The 17,626-nt window shown below is 43.5% G+C and overlaps 1 protein-coding gene across 7 annotated transcripts in view; it reads right to left on the minus strand.

Annotated features, from left to right (window-relative positions):
* CCDC18 (coiled-coil domain containing 18) overlaps positions 1-17,626 on the minus strand; it is a 119,094-nt gene that overhangs the window by 99,749 nt on the left and 1,719 nt on the right. For 4 of the 7 annotated variants that reach the window (XM_070367664.1, XM_070367666.1, XM_070367662.1 and 1 more), the window contains exons 2-4: positions 16,804-16,939; positions 16,123-16,297; positions 962-1,123 (exon numbers count right to left, since the gene is read on the minus strand). The exons of 2 other annotated variants lie outside the window; for them this stretch is intronic. In XM_070367664.1, the coding sequence (XP_070223765.1) occupies positions 962-1,123; positions 16,123-16,297; positions 16,804-16,937 (471 nt within the window). In that variant the 5' untranslated portion in view covers positions 16,938-16,939. The remainder of the gene's footprint in view (positions 1-961; positions 1,124-16,122; positions 16,298-16,803; positions 16,940-17,626) is intronic. One more of the 7 variants, XM_070367665.1, reaches the window with a different exon arrangement.

Here is a 17,626-nt window from a genome sequence, read left to right on the forward strand (position 1 = left end):
GATTAGTTACTGTGTGTTTGTTTCTGCCACTAAATATTTCAGGTAAGTTTCTGAGTGCTGACTGTACAGATACCACTCTAAGTGCCTCTACAAATATCATCTAAACTTTACAAAGTCCCATGAAAGTCAAATAACTTTGCATTTTAGTACTCATATATTGATATATGTTTTAGTTCTGATATATTAATATATTGTAGTACTGATACATTGATATATGCTTTCACCTTAAGTAACAAAAGTAAGCTTGGTAGCAATTAATTATATGTATGCATATATATATATATATATATATATATATATATGTATATTTACCATGCCCCTATTACTGGACTCTTTCATTTCTTCTAATTTTTTTGCATAATATCAATCATATAGAAAAATAAAGGAAACCACTTAAACAGGGGAGTTATTAAGTTATGGTATACTCACATAAGAAAACATTAATGCTACCATAAAAAATGGTTGTTGGAAGAGCTAGGTAAATGCACCAAAAAATGCTTAGACTATATAAGAAGTATAAAACACAGGAAAAAACAAAACTATTCAAATGTGTAATATTCAATTATATGATAAACCAATAAAGTAGTTTCTAGATCACGGAAACTGGGTTATCTTTCTCCCTTTTTTCTATTTTTGAAGTTTTCAACAATGAGGATGTATTATTGTAAAGAAGATAAGTAAGCTATATATTTTCTTTGTACAAGAAGCAAAACCACACAAATTGGTGATCTTAAGAATTTTAAGAAGTTCTGACTTATCTAAATGTATATATTATACAAGTTCCTCTAAATAATTTTCAAGTATTAAATTCATATAAAATTGATTCTTTAATAGGTTGATATATTATCAAAATAAAAATCATTATATATAACACATTAAGGTAATACAAGGAATATTTTTCCAATTACAAATCTCAAGAGATTCTTTTCTGTTGGCATAGTCACCATTTCAAGAAACATACTTTTGCTCTTGACTGTGTCAATTCAAAGTGGACAGATTCTATTTTAGTCATTAAAGAATGATTCTGTGAAACTAAACAAGCATTCTGTTGCCTAAGTTTATTAAGTTTCTCTCGAAGACTTTTGATTTCCTGATCCACAGGGGTAGATGATGAAAAAGACATCTGAAAAATGAAAAAGAACAATCTATTTTGAATTACTTCACTAAGTATTATATATAATACAATGAACAATTATCAATAAAATGACTAAGTAGCTCAGAAAAATAGGTTAAGGTACTTAGTGTTGGGGAAGATATGTGAGACAATCAGTGCTCTCCTCAGCAGATGGTGAACAAGTAAGTAAATACATTTGGCTTGTAAAACAGTGGTACACTTTGGAAAAGTTCTTGGTATTATCCAGTAAAGTTGAACATGTTAAGACTCAACAGTATTACTCCTGGGTATAAATCTGATAGAAACTTTTGTACCTGAAGATTATATAAGAATGGGAAGAACTGAAATGCCCACAAACAATAAAATGGATAAATTATTCTTTGCGTGCTCAGTTGCTTCAGTTGTGTCCTACTCTTTGCGACCCTATGAACTGTAACCCACCAGGCTCTTCTGTACATGGGATTCTCCAGGCAACAATACTGGAGTGGGTTGCAATGCCCTGCTCCAAGGGATCCTCCCAACCCAGGGATGGAACTCATGTCTCCTGCGGCTTCTGCATTACAGGTGGATTCTTTACTACTGAGCCACTGTTAACTGTACATATATTTCTATTATACTTTTTTGAATATATATTTTATAATAAAGTATTTTAATTTTCATTCATTGAGGTTTCAAAACATGACTTAATTTTATTTTTTGAATAAGTAATGTATTTATATAATTCAAAAGTCAGAACTATATATAAAAGAGTACGTACAGAAGTATCATTCCCATGTTTAGTAAATAGGTAACCATTTTTACAAGTTTCTTACTTATAAATTTTTGTATAACACAAATTAGACAGCAGAAAAACAGGAAACTCCTTCTATAGGAGAGTCATTAATTAAGTTAGGATCTTAAATCTAGTCTTCTAGTGCTTCCATATACATACACAAACAATACAAATTACCCACCCCCGACAACAGCTCTTATGTAAAACCAGAATAGTAAATATGGTTTTTCACTTCAACAATACATCCTGGCAATCTCTCCACAATCAATTCAGTGAGAAACTCCTTTTTTCTTTTTACCCGCTTAGCTGCAGTATTCATTGCATATTTATTCAACCAATATCCTATTACTGGACAACTGAGCTATTATTAGTCTTTTGTTATGACAAACAAGGCCTCATTTTATACTTATGCAGGTAGCTTTCCAGAAACAGGATTTCCAAGTTAAAGGTAAACAAATTTGTGGTTTTAGTAAATATTACCAAATGTCTCTCCACTGAGATTATATCACTTTGCATTTCTACCAGCAATGTATGAGAATGCCTATTTCCCCCTAATATCACCCACAAAAATACAGTGCCAAACTCAGGATGTTTAATAATCTGGTAGTGAATTTCTCTTTTTATGACTGAGATTGAACTCTTTTTATTTGTTTTAATTTCCTTTCCCGTTCATGCCTTTTGCATATATTTCCACTGGTTTGATGATTTTTCCTCATTTCTAGTTCTTTATATATTAAAGAGCTTTCGTTTGTCTTTATTAGGCATTATCAATAGTTTTCCCCTTTTAATTTGTCATGTAACATTTGATTTTGCTTAGGGTAAAACACAATGATGTCAATGAAGGCATATATACAATAAAAAGTCAGCAATTTGAATTAGGATACACATCAAATTTCTCAAAATTACATACTTTTTGTAGACAAGGAATTTGAATTCATTTTCTAAAATGCAGGCTCAGATGGCTTCATCAAGCAGCTTCCTTACTAAAAGAAAATCTCTCAATTGCTAGCTTTCTTAAGTGGGAAGAGCAAATTTCTATCAAAAAAGTTTATGATGTACATATGTAACCATATGTATATATGAAGAAGGAATTCAAAAGGCCTGGACTCCATCTTAGGCCTGTTCATGCTGATCATGCCCAGCCACCTTTCCAATGGACTCTGAACTCTGTGTTTAGTGCCTATGAGTACAACAACAGAAGGATAAGACCCGCTCCAGACAGGGGAACCTTGAAGATCGTATCTAGGTTACTCATCGCCTCAGAGAAACATATACTAATCACCCCTTCCTCCAGACAGGCCATAAAATTTTCTGTATCTATTGGAGTGTAACCTCGGGTTTATTGATTACTGGCTAATTGCTTGACTGAGCACATCCTGAGCACATGAGCACATAGCATGTGAAATGATGGGGTTATTGGGATTGTATTTTCCTTGGTTTATGTAAGTCTCAAGGAATTTGGAGTGGTAGGTTCAGACACATAATACACACGGGGTATAAAAGATTTTCAGATGCTGGTCAGGGTCCTTGGCTAAGAGGAGACTCTGCCTTGGGCCCGCAGGTGTAATAAACTGCACTCCACTATCTGCATTGTCCTTCTGAGTGAGTTTGTTTCCCGGAACGCGTGGCTGCAACATTTGGTGCTTGGGCCGGGAACCTCCTCACTTTGAGGAGACAGGTCTCATTTGAGGCCACCCCGAGGCTTTGTGGCTTGAATCTCCTAGAGGGGGGAAGTCGCCTCGCCCCTCTGGAAGAATTCAGCCTTTCAACGCCCCGTTTCTTCACTTTGGCAGGTAGTGAACGGCAGCAAGGGAACTGAGCGCTCAGATGAGGAGGAACCCACTCGGCAGGGTGGAAGAGGGGGCCTGATCACCCCCCTGGGAGGGACTAGAAGGGGCACGGACCTACAGGGGCCTGGAATAGGCAGGCAGCAGCAATTGCTCAGTACTCAGGTCGACAAGTGTGCTACGGTTTAGGAAGGAAATTTGTAAAGGTCATTTAGGAGGTGTGTCCACGCCGTCTCAGGGAAAATTATTTACCAGCGATCGCCAGGGGATTTTTAGGATAGAAAACTGGTCCTTGTATGGTCCCCTAGGAGGTGTTCCATCTGCTGTGAAATTCTTGACCCCCTCAGAATTGTTAGGCTAGAAGGAAGGGGATACATAAGTGAGTATGAATTGGCCTTCCCAGAGATGGCCTGGGACGTGGGATGTTTAACCCATCTGTGTTTTCATCCGCACCTGATCAAGCCCACCAAGGCAGAACAGACTTTAAGGGAGAAACAGTCTTGGACCACGTGGTGTTCTGGTTCGGTTGTGCTGACCAGCAGGTGAAGGCATGCCGATCCCCCTTCTCCCTCTGGCATCTGGCAGGTAAGGCTCTTCTCACCCCAATTAGGAAGGAGGCAGAATGGCAATTTAAGTGTCATTGAGTGGAAATATCAGAAGTATATACAGTACTGAGAACTTCGTAGACAGAACGAAAAGGAAAAGTAGAAGAAGGTCCGAGAAGGTAAGCAAGATGGGAGGAAGTGAATCTAAGGCAACTGTATTGGAGTGCATGATTAAAAATTTTAAGAAGGGATTAGGAGGAGACTATGGGGTGAAGATGAAGCCTAACCACCTCCACATACTCTGTGAGGTCAAATGACCCCTATGGGAGTAGGATGGCCACCAGAGGACACCATGAACTTAATAATAGTGGAAGCAGTCTATACAGTAGTCACAGGAGAGCCAGGACACCTGGATCAATATCCACATATTGACTCATGGCTAGGGTTAGCTCAAGACCCTCCTACTTGGACAAGGTTCTGTATCCAGAAGGGAAAGGGAAAAACATTAATGGCACAAAAAAATGACTGATGATAAAAAAGGAAATTCTATAGGATTTGGACAGGGATGACCTGACCCCTCCCCCATACCGGATAACGACGCGCCTGCCTCCCAGTGCTCCACCAGGACCGGAGGCCGCCTTAATGCCCAATCCAGGGCCAGGTGAAGTCCTGCAGCAGTCGCTGCTCCTCTGCCAGCTCTCCCCAAGGTCATAGAGCCGCCACCTTGGCAGGCTCCGATCCCGATGACAGAAGCCTCTGGCCAACACATCCAGGATCAGGCTCCAGCCAAACCGCCCAAGCTATACCCACCTCTCCCAGTGAGTAGTGACAAGATTGGAATTAAGCAGAAACTGCACTGTGCCAGAGAACCGGAGGGAACGAAAGAGAACAGACAAGAGATTTGCAATGCTAGCTGCTGCTCTGGGAAAGTTCATCTCGGGCCCTCCTGAAAAACCTCCTCTGCCCCAGGGACAGGACAGTCCTTCAACCGGTCCCAGTGGAGGCCCTGGGCCCTGTTACAGCCAAACCAGTGTACCCGGTGCCGAGCTTTTGGCCACTGGAAGAATGAATGCCCTAAGGCAAGGAAGGAAGAGGAAGCTCCTGCAGTTGTGGGGCTTGCTGACTTGAAATTTAAATAAGGCTGCCAGGGCTCAGAGATATCAGGTCCCCAAGAGCCCATGGTAACCTTAAAAATGGGGGACCAAAACATTGACTTCACGGTGGATACAGGAACAGAACTGTCGGCAGTAAAACCTGTGGCACCACTGTCCAAAAAGACTACTGCTGTAACTGGGGTATCAGGAGAAGAGATGATTAAATCGTTTTGCCAGCCCAGAAAATGTCAGATGGGGGGTGGGCACCAAGTGATTCATGAATTCCTCTACATTCCTGAGTGCCCAGTACCCCTGTTGGGAAGAGACTTGCTCTCCAAACTAGGAGCACAAGTGACTTTCTCCCCTGAGGAGAGGCCCCCCCTCCTGGATGGACACTATAACTTATTTGCTCTCTCTCTCAATTCCACCTCAAGATGACTGGAGGTTGCATGAGCCTTTGAAGGAAGACCCGGGTGGGCCGGGAGAGCATGAGAGCGAGCTAACTCAATTATTCCCTGAGGTCTGGGCGGAAGACACCCCCCCAACCCCCCCGCCCCAGCTGGCTAAACATAAGCCCCAGTGATAAAAGAACTCAAACCAGGTACCATCCCGGTTAGAAAGCTCCACTACCCGCTACTGATAGAGGCCTAGGCCGGCATACTGCCCCACATCAATAGATTGAAACAAGCGGTTATTCCAGTAGAGTGCCAGTCGGCTTGGAATACACCCATCCTGTCAGTTAAAAAGGAAGGAGGGCAGGACTATAGGCCTGTACGGGATCTCAGGCTAGTCACCCAGGCTACTGTGACTTTACACCCCGCTGTTCCAAACCTCTATACCTTACTTAGCCCTCCTCCCGCTGAGGACTAAAGTTGATACTCGCCTAGATCTCAAGGATGCCTTCTTCTGCGTACGCCTCGCCCCAGCGTCACAGCCCATCTTTGCCTTTGAATGGGAAGATCCAGTCGGGGGCACCAAACAACAGCTCATCTGGACTCCCCCACAAGGGTTTAAGAACTCCCCAGCCATCTTTGGGGAAGCCTTGGTTTCTGACCTGAACTCATTCCATCCGGAAGAGTATGGATGTTGGCTCCTATAATATGGGGAAGACCTGCTGCTGGCCGCCAAAACCAGGGAAAAATGCTGGAAAGGGACAAAAGCACTACTCCGGCTGCTGATGGAAGCAGGTTACCGGGTGTCAAAGAAGGCGGCACAGATCTGCAAGGAGGAGATAAGGTACCTGGGGTTTGTTTTAAAGAAGGATACAAGTTTCCAGACCCTAGTTGGGTCCTATATACTGATGGCACTAGCCTGATAAAACAAGGACAATATCTGTCAGGTTAGCCAAAGCGGAAGGGGCCATCAAGACTGAAAAGGGATGGTAGGAATTGCCAAGTGGCAAATTATTGTCACCGGAGGAGCTGGCACACAATCTGGTAAGCCAAACACAACAAGCGACCCATCTAGGCCATGCTGCCTCCTCACAGGTTAATGCTGCCTCTTGGGTATTCAGACAAAAACCTCCGGGTATTCAGCTGAAAGGCACGCTACCCTTTGAACACCTGGGAGTGGACTTCACTGAAATGAAAACTCACCAACACTACCGTTACCTGCTGGTCATGGTATGTACGTTCTCGGGATGGGTAGAAGCTTTTCCTACCTGGACTGAAAGAGCATCAGAAGTAGCCTGGTACCTGCTTAGGGAAATAGTTCCCAGACTTGGACTTTCTACCAGCATTGGTTCAGACAATGACACGGCTTTTGTAGCTGATTTAGTACAACAAGTAAGCAAAACTTTAAATATCAAATGGAAACTGCACACTGCATATAGGCCTGGAGTTCCTGAGATGGTGGAATGAACCAACTGGACATTAAAGAGACTCTCCAAGTGGATCATAGAGACTGACTGCTCCTGGCAGACTTGCTTCCAGCGGCTCTGCTCAGACTCAGGATGACCCCACAGTCCCAAGGCTATTCTCCATACGAAATTGTGAATGGGAGGCCCCACCCCATAATAAAACAGGTGTCAACAAATTTGCCTCAGGTAAGGGGGAACAGGATTTCACAGCAGATGGAACTGGGTAAGGTAATAAATCGGGTAACTAAGTTTGTACAGGAAAGGGTGCCGTTCCCCCTTGGGGAACAGATTCATGAGTTTACGCTTGGTGACCAAGTATGGGTCAAAGATTGGAGACATGATTTGCTAGCCCCTTGGTGAAAGGGCCCTTATGTTATTCCAACTACCCCTGCTGCTGCTGCTGCTAAGTCGCTTCAGTCATGTCCAACTCTGTGTGACCCCATAGATGGCAGCCCACCAGGCTCCCCCGTCCCTGGGATTCTCCAGGCAAGAACACTGGAGTGGGTTGCCATTTCCTTCTCCAATGCATGAAAGTGAAAAGTGAAAGTGAAGTCGCTCAGTCGTGTCCGACTCTGTGAGACCCCATGGACTGTAGCCTACCAGGCTCCTCCGCCCATGGGATTTTCCAGGCAAGAGTACTAGAGTGGGGTGCCATTGCCTTCTCCGAACTACCCCTAATGCAGTTAAAGTTGCAGGTATTGTCCCTTGGATCCATCATACGAGGGTGAAGAGAACATACCATGCAGACCCAAAAAACACAGTGGACTGCACAGAGGGACCCCAGTGACCCTCGAGAGACTAAGACCATCCTTAAGAAGAAGGAAAAGAAGATCCTGGACAAGCTCGTTCAGGATGAAGCCGCACAATCAACTCCTGCTGCTTGGCCTCATCAATGTGATTTTGAATTTAACTTCCATTTCAACTCAGGACAATGTTTTCATCTCATGGGCACATTTCTACGCAGACTTCCACAAAACTTCCAACTGCTGGGTGTGTAGGGCTATGCCTCTGTCAGTGATGGATGGACTTCCTTGGTGGGTGTCACTGCTCTGCCAAGGAGATTTTAAGCCACTCTGCTCTTTTCTGGGATGACAAAAAGACACTTTCCTCTCTCTTCTCAATCATAACCTCTCCTTGCTCTCTTGCTGTAAGACCTACAGTCAATAGACTTGGGTCATGGGGTTACATTTGATATAAATGCCAGTGTAACAAAAGCCTAACCTACTTGTTGTAAATCTACCCTAGCCCTGGTAAATCTATCTTATTTACATGCTAGGTGGACAAGATCCGTGGTTCAATGATATGAGTACATTGCTGCCTTATTCGTATCCTCTATAGGGACAACAGATATCATGATTAGAGGCCTTGACTAATTTCACATAACAGGCCCTCCTAGATAGAACAAAAGCCATCCAAGCCTTAAATGAAGAGCAAATCCAAATGAGAAAAGCGGTAATTCATAATAGAATGGCTTTGGACACACAGCTGTTCAAGGAGGGACCTGTGCTATAATTAAGGTTGAATGTTGTGTATACATTTCCTGACTTATCTGGCAATGTATCGACTGCTTTAGATGACATGAAAAACCAGGTAAAAGCAATGTCAAATGAAAACATTCCTTTCTGGACTTTGGTCCTATCTTGGGTGAAGGGAGATTGGTGGAAAACTAAATTTACCACTGTTATAGTTGCCTTGATAGTTCTGCTTTGTGGACCCTGAATTTTACAATGTATTATGAACTTTGTAACCCGAAGGTTGATGTCATTCTCCCAAATTGGCGGTCGGAGAGCCACAGTGCAATATATCCCTATGAATGATGCTCATAATATGAGTTAAAAGCATCAAGAGGGGGGAATGAAGAAGGAATTCATAGGGCCTGGACTCCATCTTAGGCCTGTTCATGCTGATCATGCTCAGCCACTTTTCCAATGGACTCTGAACTCTGTGTTTAGTGCCTATGAAAACAACAACAGAAGGATAAGACCCCCTCCAGACAGGGAACCTTGAAGATCATATCTAGGTTTCTCATCGCCTCAGAGAAAATATACATTAATCATCCCTTCCTCCAGACAGGCCATAAAATTTTCTGTATCTATTGGAGTGTAACCTCAGGTTTATTGATTATTGGCTAATTGCTTGACTGTTTGAGCACATGACACACGTGAAATGATGGGGTTATTGGGATTGTATTTTCCTTGGTTTATGTAAGTCTCAAGGAATTTGGAGTGGTAGGTTCAGACACATACACATGGGGTTATAAAAGATTTTCACAAATGCTGGTCAGGGTCCTTGGCTAAGAGGAGACTCTGCCTTGGGCCCACAGGTGTAATAAACTGCACTCCACTATCTGCATTGTCCTTCTGAGTGAGTTTGTTTCCGGAACGCGTGGCTGCAACATTTGGTGCTTGGGCGGGAACCTCCTCACTTTGAGGAGACAGGTCTCATTTGAGGCCACCCGAGGCTTTGTGGCTTGAATCTCCTAGAGGGGAAGTCGCCTCGCCCCTCTGGAAGAATTCAGCCTTTCAACGCCCGTTTCTTCACTTTGGCAGGTAGTGAACGGCAGCAAGGGAACTGAGCGCTCAGATGAGGAGGAACCCACTCGGCAGGGTGGAAGAGGGGGCCTGATCACCCCCCTGGGAGGGACTAGAAGGGGCACGGACCTACAGGGGCCTGGAATAGGCAGGCAGCAGCAATTGCTCAGTACTCAGGTCGACGACAAGTGTGCTACAGTTTAGGAAGGAAATTTGTAAAGGTCATTTAGGAGGTGTGTCCACGCCGTCTCAGGGAAAATTATTTACCAGCGATCGCCAGGGGATTTTTAGGATAGAAAACTGGTCCTTGTATGGTCCCCTAGGAGGTGTTCCATCTGCTGTGAAATTCTTGACCCCCTCAGAATTGTTAGGCTAGAAGGAAGGGGATACATAAGTGAGTATGAATTGGCCTTCCCAGAGATGGCCTGGGACGTGGGATGTTTAACCCATCTGTGTTTTCATCCGCACCTGATCAAGCCCACCAAGGCAGAACAGACTTTAAGGGAGAAACAGTCTTGGACCACGTGGTGTTCTGGTTCGGTTGTGCTGACCAGCAGGTGAAGGCATGCCGATCCCCCTTCTCCCTCTGGCATCTGGCAGGTAAGGCTCTTCTCACCCCAATTAGGAAGGAGGCAGAATGGCAATTTAAGTGTCATTGAGTGGAAATATCAGAAGTATATACAGTACTGAGAACCCGTAGACAGAAGCGAAAAGGAAAAGTAGAAGAAGGTCCGAGAAGGTAAGCAAGATGGGAGGAAGTGAATCTAAGGCAACTGTATTGGAGTGCATGATTAAAAATTTTAAGAAGGGATTAGGAGGAGACTATGGGGTGAAGATGAAGCCTAACCACCTCCACATACTCTGTGAGGTCAAATGACCCTATGGGAGTAGGATGGCCACCAGAGGACACCATGAACTTAATAATAGTGGAAGCAGTCTATACAGTAGTCACAGGAGAGCCAGGACACCTGGATCAATATCCACATATTGACTCATGGCTAGGGTTAGCTCAAGACCCTCCTACTTGGACAAGGTTCTGTATCCAGAAGGGAAAGGGAAAAACATTAATGGCACAAAAAATGACTGATGATAAAAAGGAAATTTATAGGATTTGGACAGGGATGACCTGACCCCTCCCCATACCGATAACGACGCGCCTGCCTCCCAGTGCTCCACCAGGACCGGAGGCCGCCTTAATGCCCAATCCAGGGCCAGGTGAAGTCCTGCAGCAGTCGCTGCTCCTCTGCCAGCTCTCCCCAAGGTCATAGAGCCGCCACCTTGGCAGGCTCCGATCCCGATGACAGAAGCCTCTGGCCAACACATCCAGGATCAGGCTCCAGCCAAACCGCCCAAGCTATACCCACCTCTCCCAGTGAGTAGTGACAAGATTGGAATTAAGCAGAAACTGCACTGTGCCAGAGAACCGGAGGGAACGAAAGAGAACAGACAAAGATTTGCAATGCTAGCTGCTGCTCTGGGAAAGTTCATCTCGGCCCTCCTGAAAAACCTCCTCTGCCCCAGGGACAGGACAGTCCTTCAACCGGTCCCAGTGGAGGCCCTGGGCCCTGTTACAGCCAAACCAGTGTACCCGGTGCCGAGCTTTTGGCCACTGGAAGAATGAATGCCCTAAGGCAAGGAAGGAAGAGGAAGCTCCTGCAGTTGTGGGGCTTGCTGACTTGAAATTTAAATAAGGCTGCCAGGGCTCAGAGATATCAGGTCCCCAAGAGCCCATGGTAACCTTAAAAATGGGGGACCAAAACATTGACTTCACGGTGGATACAGGAACAGAACTGTCGGCAGTAAAACCTGTGGCACCACTGTCCAAAAAGACTACTGCTGTAACTGGGGTATCAGGAGAAGAGATGATTAAATCGTTTTGCCAGCCCAGAAAATGTCAGATGGGGGGTGGGCACCAAGTGATTCATGAATTCCTCTACATTCCTGAGTGCCCAGTACCCTGTTGGGAAGAGACTTGCTCTCCAAACTAGGAGCACAAGTGACTTTCTCCCCTGAGGAGAGGCCCCCCCTCCTGGATGGACACTATAACTTATTTGCTCTCTCTCTCAATTCCACCTCAAGATGACTGGAGGTTGCATGAGCCTTTGAAGGAAGACCCGGGTGGGCCGGGAGAGCATGAGAGCGAGCTAACTCAATTATTCCCTGAGGTCTGGGCGAAGACACCCCCAACCCCCGCCCCAGCTGGCTAAACATAAGCCCCAGTGATAAAAGAACTCAAACCAGGTACCATCCCGGTTAGAAAGCTCCACTACCCGCTACTGATAGAGGCCTAGGCCGGCATACTGCCCCACATCAATAGATTGAAACAAGCGGTTATTCCAGTAGAGTGCCAGTCGGCTTGGAATACACCCATCCTGTCAGTTAAAAAGGAAGGAGGGCAGGACTATAGGCCTGTACGGGATCTCAGGCTAGTCACCCAGGCTACTGTGACTTTACACCCCGCTGTTCCAAACCTCTATACCTTACTTAGCCCTCCTCCCGCTGAGGACTAAAGTTGATACTCGCCTAGATCTCAAGGATGCCTTCTTCTGCGTACGCCTCGCCCCAGCGTCACAGCCCATCTTTGCCTTTGAATGGGAAGATCCAGTCGGGGGCACCAAACAACAGCTCATCTGGACTCCCCCACAAGGGTTTAAGAACTCCCCAGCCATCTTTGGGGAAGCCTTGGTTTCTGACCTGAACTCATTCCATCCGGAAGAGTATGGATGTTGGCTCCTATAATATGGGGAAGACCTGCTGCTGGCGCCAAAACCAGGGAAAATGCTGAAAGGGACAAAGCACTACTCCGGCTGCTGATGGAAGCAGGTTACCGGGTGTCAAAGAAGGCGGCACAGATCTGCAAGGAGGAGATAAGGTACCTGGGGTTTGTTTTAAAGAAGGATACAAGTTTCCAGACCCTAGTTGGGTCCTATATACTGATGGCACTAGCCTGATAAAACAAGGACAATATCTGTCAGGTTAGCCAAAGCGGAAGGGGCCATCAAGACTGAAAAGGGATGGTAGGAATTGCCAAGTGGCAAATTATTGTCACCGGAGGAGCTGGCACACAATCTGGTAAGCCAAACACAACAAGCGACCCATCTAGGCCATGCTGCCTCCTCACAGGTTAATGCTGCCTCTTGGGTATTCAGACAAAAACCTCCGGGTATTCAGCTGAAAGGCACGCTACCCTTTGAACACCTGGGAGTGGACTTCACTGAAATGAAAACTCACCAACACTACCGTTACCTGCTGGTCATGGTATGTACGTTCTCGGGATGGGTAGAAGCTTTTCCTACCTGGACTGAAAGAGCATCAGAAGTAGCCTGGTACCTGCTTAGGGAAATAGTTCCCAGACTTGGACTTTCTACCAGCATTGGTTCAGACAATGACACGGCTTTTGTAGCTGATTTAGTACAACAAGTAAGCAAAACTTTAAATATCAAATGGAAACTGCACACTGCATATAGGCCTGGAGTTCCTGAGATGGTGGAATGAACCAACTGGACATTAAAGAGACTCTCCAAGTGGATCATAGAGACTGACTGCTCCTGGCAGACTTGCTTCCGACGGCTCTGCTCAGACTCAGGATGACCCCACAGTCCCAAGGCTATTCTCCATACGAAATTGTGAATGGGAGGCCCCCCCACCCCCATAATAAAACAGGTGTCAACAAATTTGCCTCAGGTAAGGGGGAACAGGATTTCACAGCAGATGGAACTGGGTAAGGTAATAAATCGGGTAACTAAGTTTGTACAGGAAAGGGTGCCGTTCCCCCTTGGGGAACAGATTCATGAGTTTACGCTTGGTGACCAAGTATGGGTCAAAGATTGGAGACATGATTTGCTAGCCCCTTGGTGAAAGGGCCCTTATGTTATTCCAACTACCCCTGCTGCTGCTGCTGCTAAGTCGCTTCAGTCATGTCCAACTCTGTGTGACCCCATAGATGGCAGCCCACCAGGCTCCCCCGTCCCTGGGATTCTCCAGGCAAGAACACTGGAGTGGGTTGCCATTTCCTTCTCCAATGCATGAAAGTGAAAAGTGAAAGTGAAGTCGCTCAGTCGTGTCCGACTCTGTGAGACCCCATGGACTGTAGCCTACCAGGCTCCTCCGCCCATGGGATTTTCCAGGCAAGAGTACTAGAGTGGGGTGCCATTGCCTTCTCCGAACTACCCCTAATGCAGTTAAAGTTGCAGGTATTGTCCCTTGGATCCATCATACGAGGGTGAAGAGAACATACCATGCAGACCCAAAAAACACAGTGGACTGCACAGAGGGACCCCAGTGACCCTCGAGAGACTAAGACCATCCTTAAGAAGAAGGAAAAGAAGATCCTGGACAAGCTCGTTCAGGATGAAGCCGCACAATCAACTCCTGCTGCTTGGCCTCATCAATGTGATTTTGAATTTAACTTCCATTTCAACTCAGGACAATGTTTTCATCTCATGGGCACATTTCTACGCAGACTTCCACAAAACTTCCAACTGCTGGGTGTGTAGGGCTATGCCTCTGTCAGTGATGGATGGACTTCCTTGGTGGGTGTCACTGCTCTGCCAAGGAGATTTTAAGCCACTCTGCTCTTTTCTGGGATGACAAAAAGACACTTTCCTCTCTCTTCTCAATCATAACCTCTCCTTGCTCTCTTGCTGTAAGACCTACAGTCAATAGACTTGGGTCATGGGGTTACATTTGATATAAATGCCAGTGTAACAAAAGCCTAACCTACTTGTTGTAAATCTACCCCTAGCCCTGGTAAATCTATCTTATTTACATGCTAGGTGGACAAGATCCGTGGTTCAATGATATGAGTACATTGCTGCCTTATTCGTATCCTCTATAGGGACAACAGATATCATGATTAGAGGCCTTGACTAATTTCACATAACAGGCCCTCCTAGATAGAACAAAAGCCATCCAAGCCTTAAATGAAGAGCAAATCCAAATGAGAAAAGCGGTAATTCATAATAGAATGGCTTTGGACACACAGCTGTTCAAGGAGGGACCTGTGCTATAATTAAGGTTGAATGTTGTGTATACATTCCTGACTTATCTGGCAATGTATCGACTGCTTTAGATGACATGAAAAACCAGGTAAAAGCAATGTCAAATGAAAACATTCCTTTCTGGACTTTGGTCCTATCTTGGGTGAAGGGAGATTGGTGGAAAACTAAATTTACCACTGTTATAGTTGCCTTGATAGTTCTGCTTTGTGGACCCTGAATTTTACAATGTATTATGAACTTTGTAACCCGAAGGTTGATGTCATTCTCCCAAATTGGCGGTCGGAGAGCCACAGTGCAATATATCCCTATGAATGATGCTCATAATATGAGTTAAAAGCATCAAGAGGGGGAATGAAGAAGGAATTCATAGGGCCTGGACTCCATCTTAGGCCTGTTCATGCTGATCATGCTCAGCCACTTTTCCAATGGACTCTGAACTCTGTGTTTAGTGCCTATGAAAACAACAACAGAAGGATAAGACCCCCTCCAGACAAGGGAACCTTGAAGATCATATCTAGGTTCTCATCGCCTCAGAGAAACATACATTAATCATCCCTTCCTCCAGACAAGCCATAAAATTTTCTGTATCTATTGGAGTGTAACCTCAGGTTTATTGATTATTGGCTAATTGCTTGACTGTTTGAGCACACAGCACGTGAATGATGGGGTTATTAGGATTGTATTTTCCTTGGTTTATGTAAGTCTCAAGGAATTTGGAGTGGTGGGTTCAGACACATACACATGGGGTTATAGAAGATTTTCACAAATGCTGGTCAGGGTCCTTGGCTAAGAGGAGACTCTGCCTTGGACCCACAGGTGTAATAAACTGCACTCCACTATCTGCATTGTCCTTCTGAGTGAGTTTGTTTCCCGGAACGCATGGCTACAACATATACGCATGCTGGCAGTGGGGTAATAAAAAATGGGAGGAAGATAGAGAAAGAAGAGATAAAGGGTTGAGTAAGACAGAGGAATACACATAGGAAGATAGAGAATACAAGTGAATAAAAAAGAGGAAGAAAGTGAGTTTCAGAACAGGACAGATGTCTAACATCATCCACAAAATTTAGATATAATGAATGGAGCACCTGACCCAGGCTAAACAGCAATATACTTCAATCACTTAATAAGCCATGATTACCTATTACGTACATGGTATGGTACTAAAATCAAGGGGGTTACAGAGAAAACAAGACATTTAATTGCAAAAAGGTAATAAATATAGAAGTTTAAAAATAGAGTAATACATCAAAATAGCTACTCTCTTATATACCACTTAAATTCAAAGAGTCTTGAGCACTATAGTAAAAGACTATGGAAAACATAAATTAGGCATTTGAAAAAAAAAAACTCAGAGAAAAAGTATTTTAAATAGACAGGTCTAAAACTACTTTTAGGTAGGCAGGTCTAAAAATGATAACCTTATCTCTTGGCTTTTTTTGAAAATCAGTACCACTATTGGGCATTTTACAAACTCTGTTATGAGGTGAGTAATTCAAAAGTCCAAGATGGCTAGGGTGAGAAAGATTTTCCAAAATGAGTCTTTCAGATCTTGAGAGATTAGGAGCATAATCAGAATTTTCACTTGGACTAACACTAGAAAAAAAAGAAAAAATACATTTTAGTTCTTAGATATTTTTAAGTATTTACTCTAAATTTCTACATATTAAGAAAATAGAAAAGCACCTGAAATATTGCTGAAAATCAGATTCCAGAAAAGAACTTGAGGCATTTCAATTAAATTTTCAATAAACCATAATTAGTTTTAAAACTAGCAATCTATGTTTCTGGAGCCTCTATGCTAGAGTTACTTAAGATTCAAAAAACAGTCATGATAATAAAAGATTAGTTAAGACTACACATATATTTTATACTGAGTCCTAATATATTAAAGGTCTTAATTTGTAAATACTTCTATAATAGTTCTGTTCTTCTTCCTAAACGGAAAGCTATATTCAAAATTATTATTTTTTAAATTATGGAGCATTATTCCCTATTCTGGACACACGAGAAACACAACAAACAATAATGATATTCAAAAATTTTACATTCATCAGTTAAAGTCCTAAGTTAGAGTTCTAAACATAAGTTTACTCACTCACCTAGATAACTCTTCTCCTAAACTCTGCAAACTCCATTCTGTTATCTTCAGTTCATGTCTTAAGGAAGCAACATTTGCCAGCAAACTTTCTTCTTCATTATCTTTATTATAGAAGTCTGATGAACTAGATTCCATTTCTTAAAAAAAGAAATGAATTTCTTGTACCTTGCCTGAAAGAATCTGTGATGTCAGTCAAAATTATCTCACACTAATAAAACTTAACTCGAGTTATTATTTTTCTATTTCAAATGTTGTGAAATCTTTCATGGTAATTTTAAACAAAGCAAAACAGCCAGCAATAATCAATTTCTCTGCAGGGTAAACCCATAATGGAAAGTTCAACAAAATTTCAATGAATCAATTTTTCATTTAAGCCAGGGACTATAATTCACCTTTCCTAGCCATCTTCAATCTTTCTAACAAGTGTGTAAACTGTTTTTATTTGATGTTAAAGATGAAGAAACTAAGAATGAGCCAAATAACTTGCTTGAGTGTGTGCGCGTGCTCAATCACGTCTGACTCTTTCCAACCCCATGGACTGTAGGCCGCCAGGTTCCTCTGTTTATGTAATTTTCCAAACAAGAAATACTGGAGTGGGCTGCCATTTCCTTCTCCAAATAACTTACTCAAGGTCACACAAACTGTAAATGGTGGAACCAAGATTTGAACCTAAGCCATCATGACGCAAAGATCTTTCAATTATGTCACACTCTAGTTTTCTTATTTATTATAAATTAATTTCAGTATGAAGTGTTTGAACTTGATCATGTTACAAGCTCTGAACATCTGACAAAACTGGTATCATAACATTCATATTTTCCTAA

The sequence above is a fragment of the Bos mutus genome, chromosome 3 (genome assembly GCF_027580195.1).
Source record: "Bos mutus isolate GX-2022 chromosome 3, NWIPB_WYAK_1.1, whole genome shotgun sequence".
NCBI lineage: Eukaryota > Metazoa > Chordata > Mammalia > Artiodactyla > Bovidae > Bos > Bos mutus.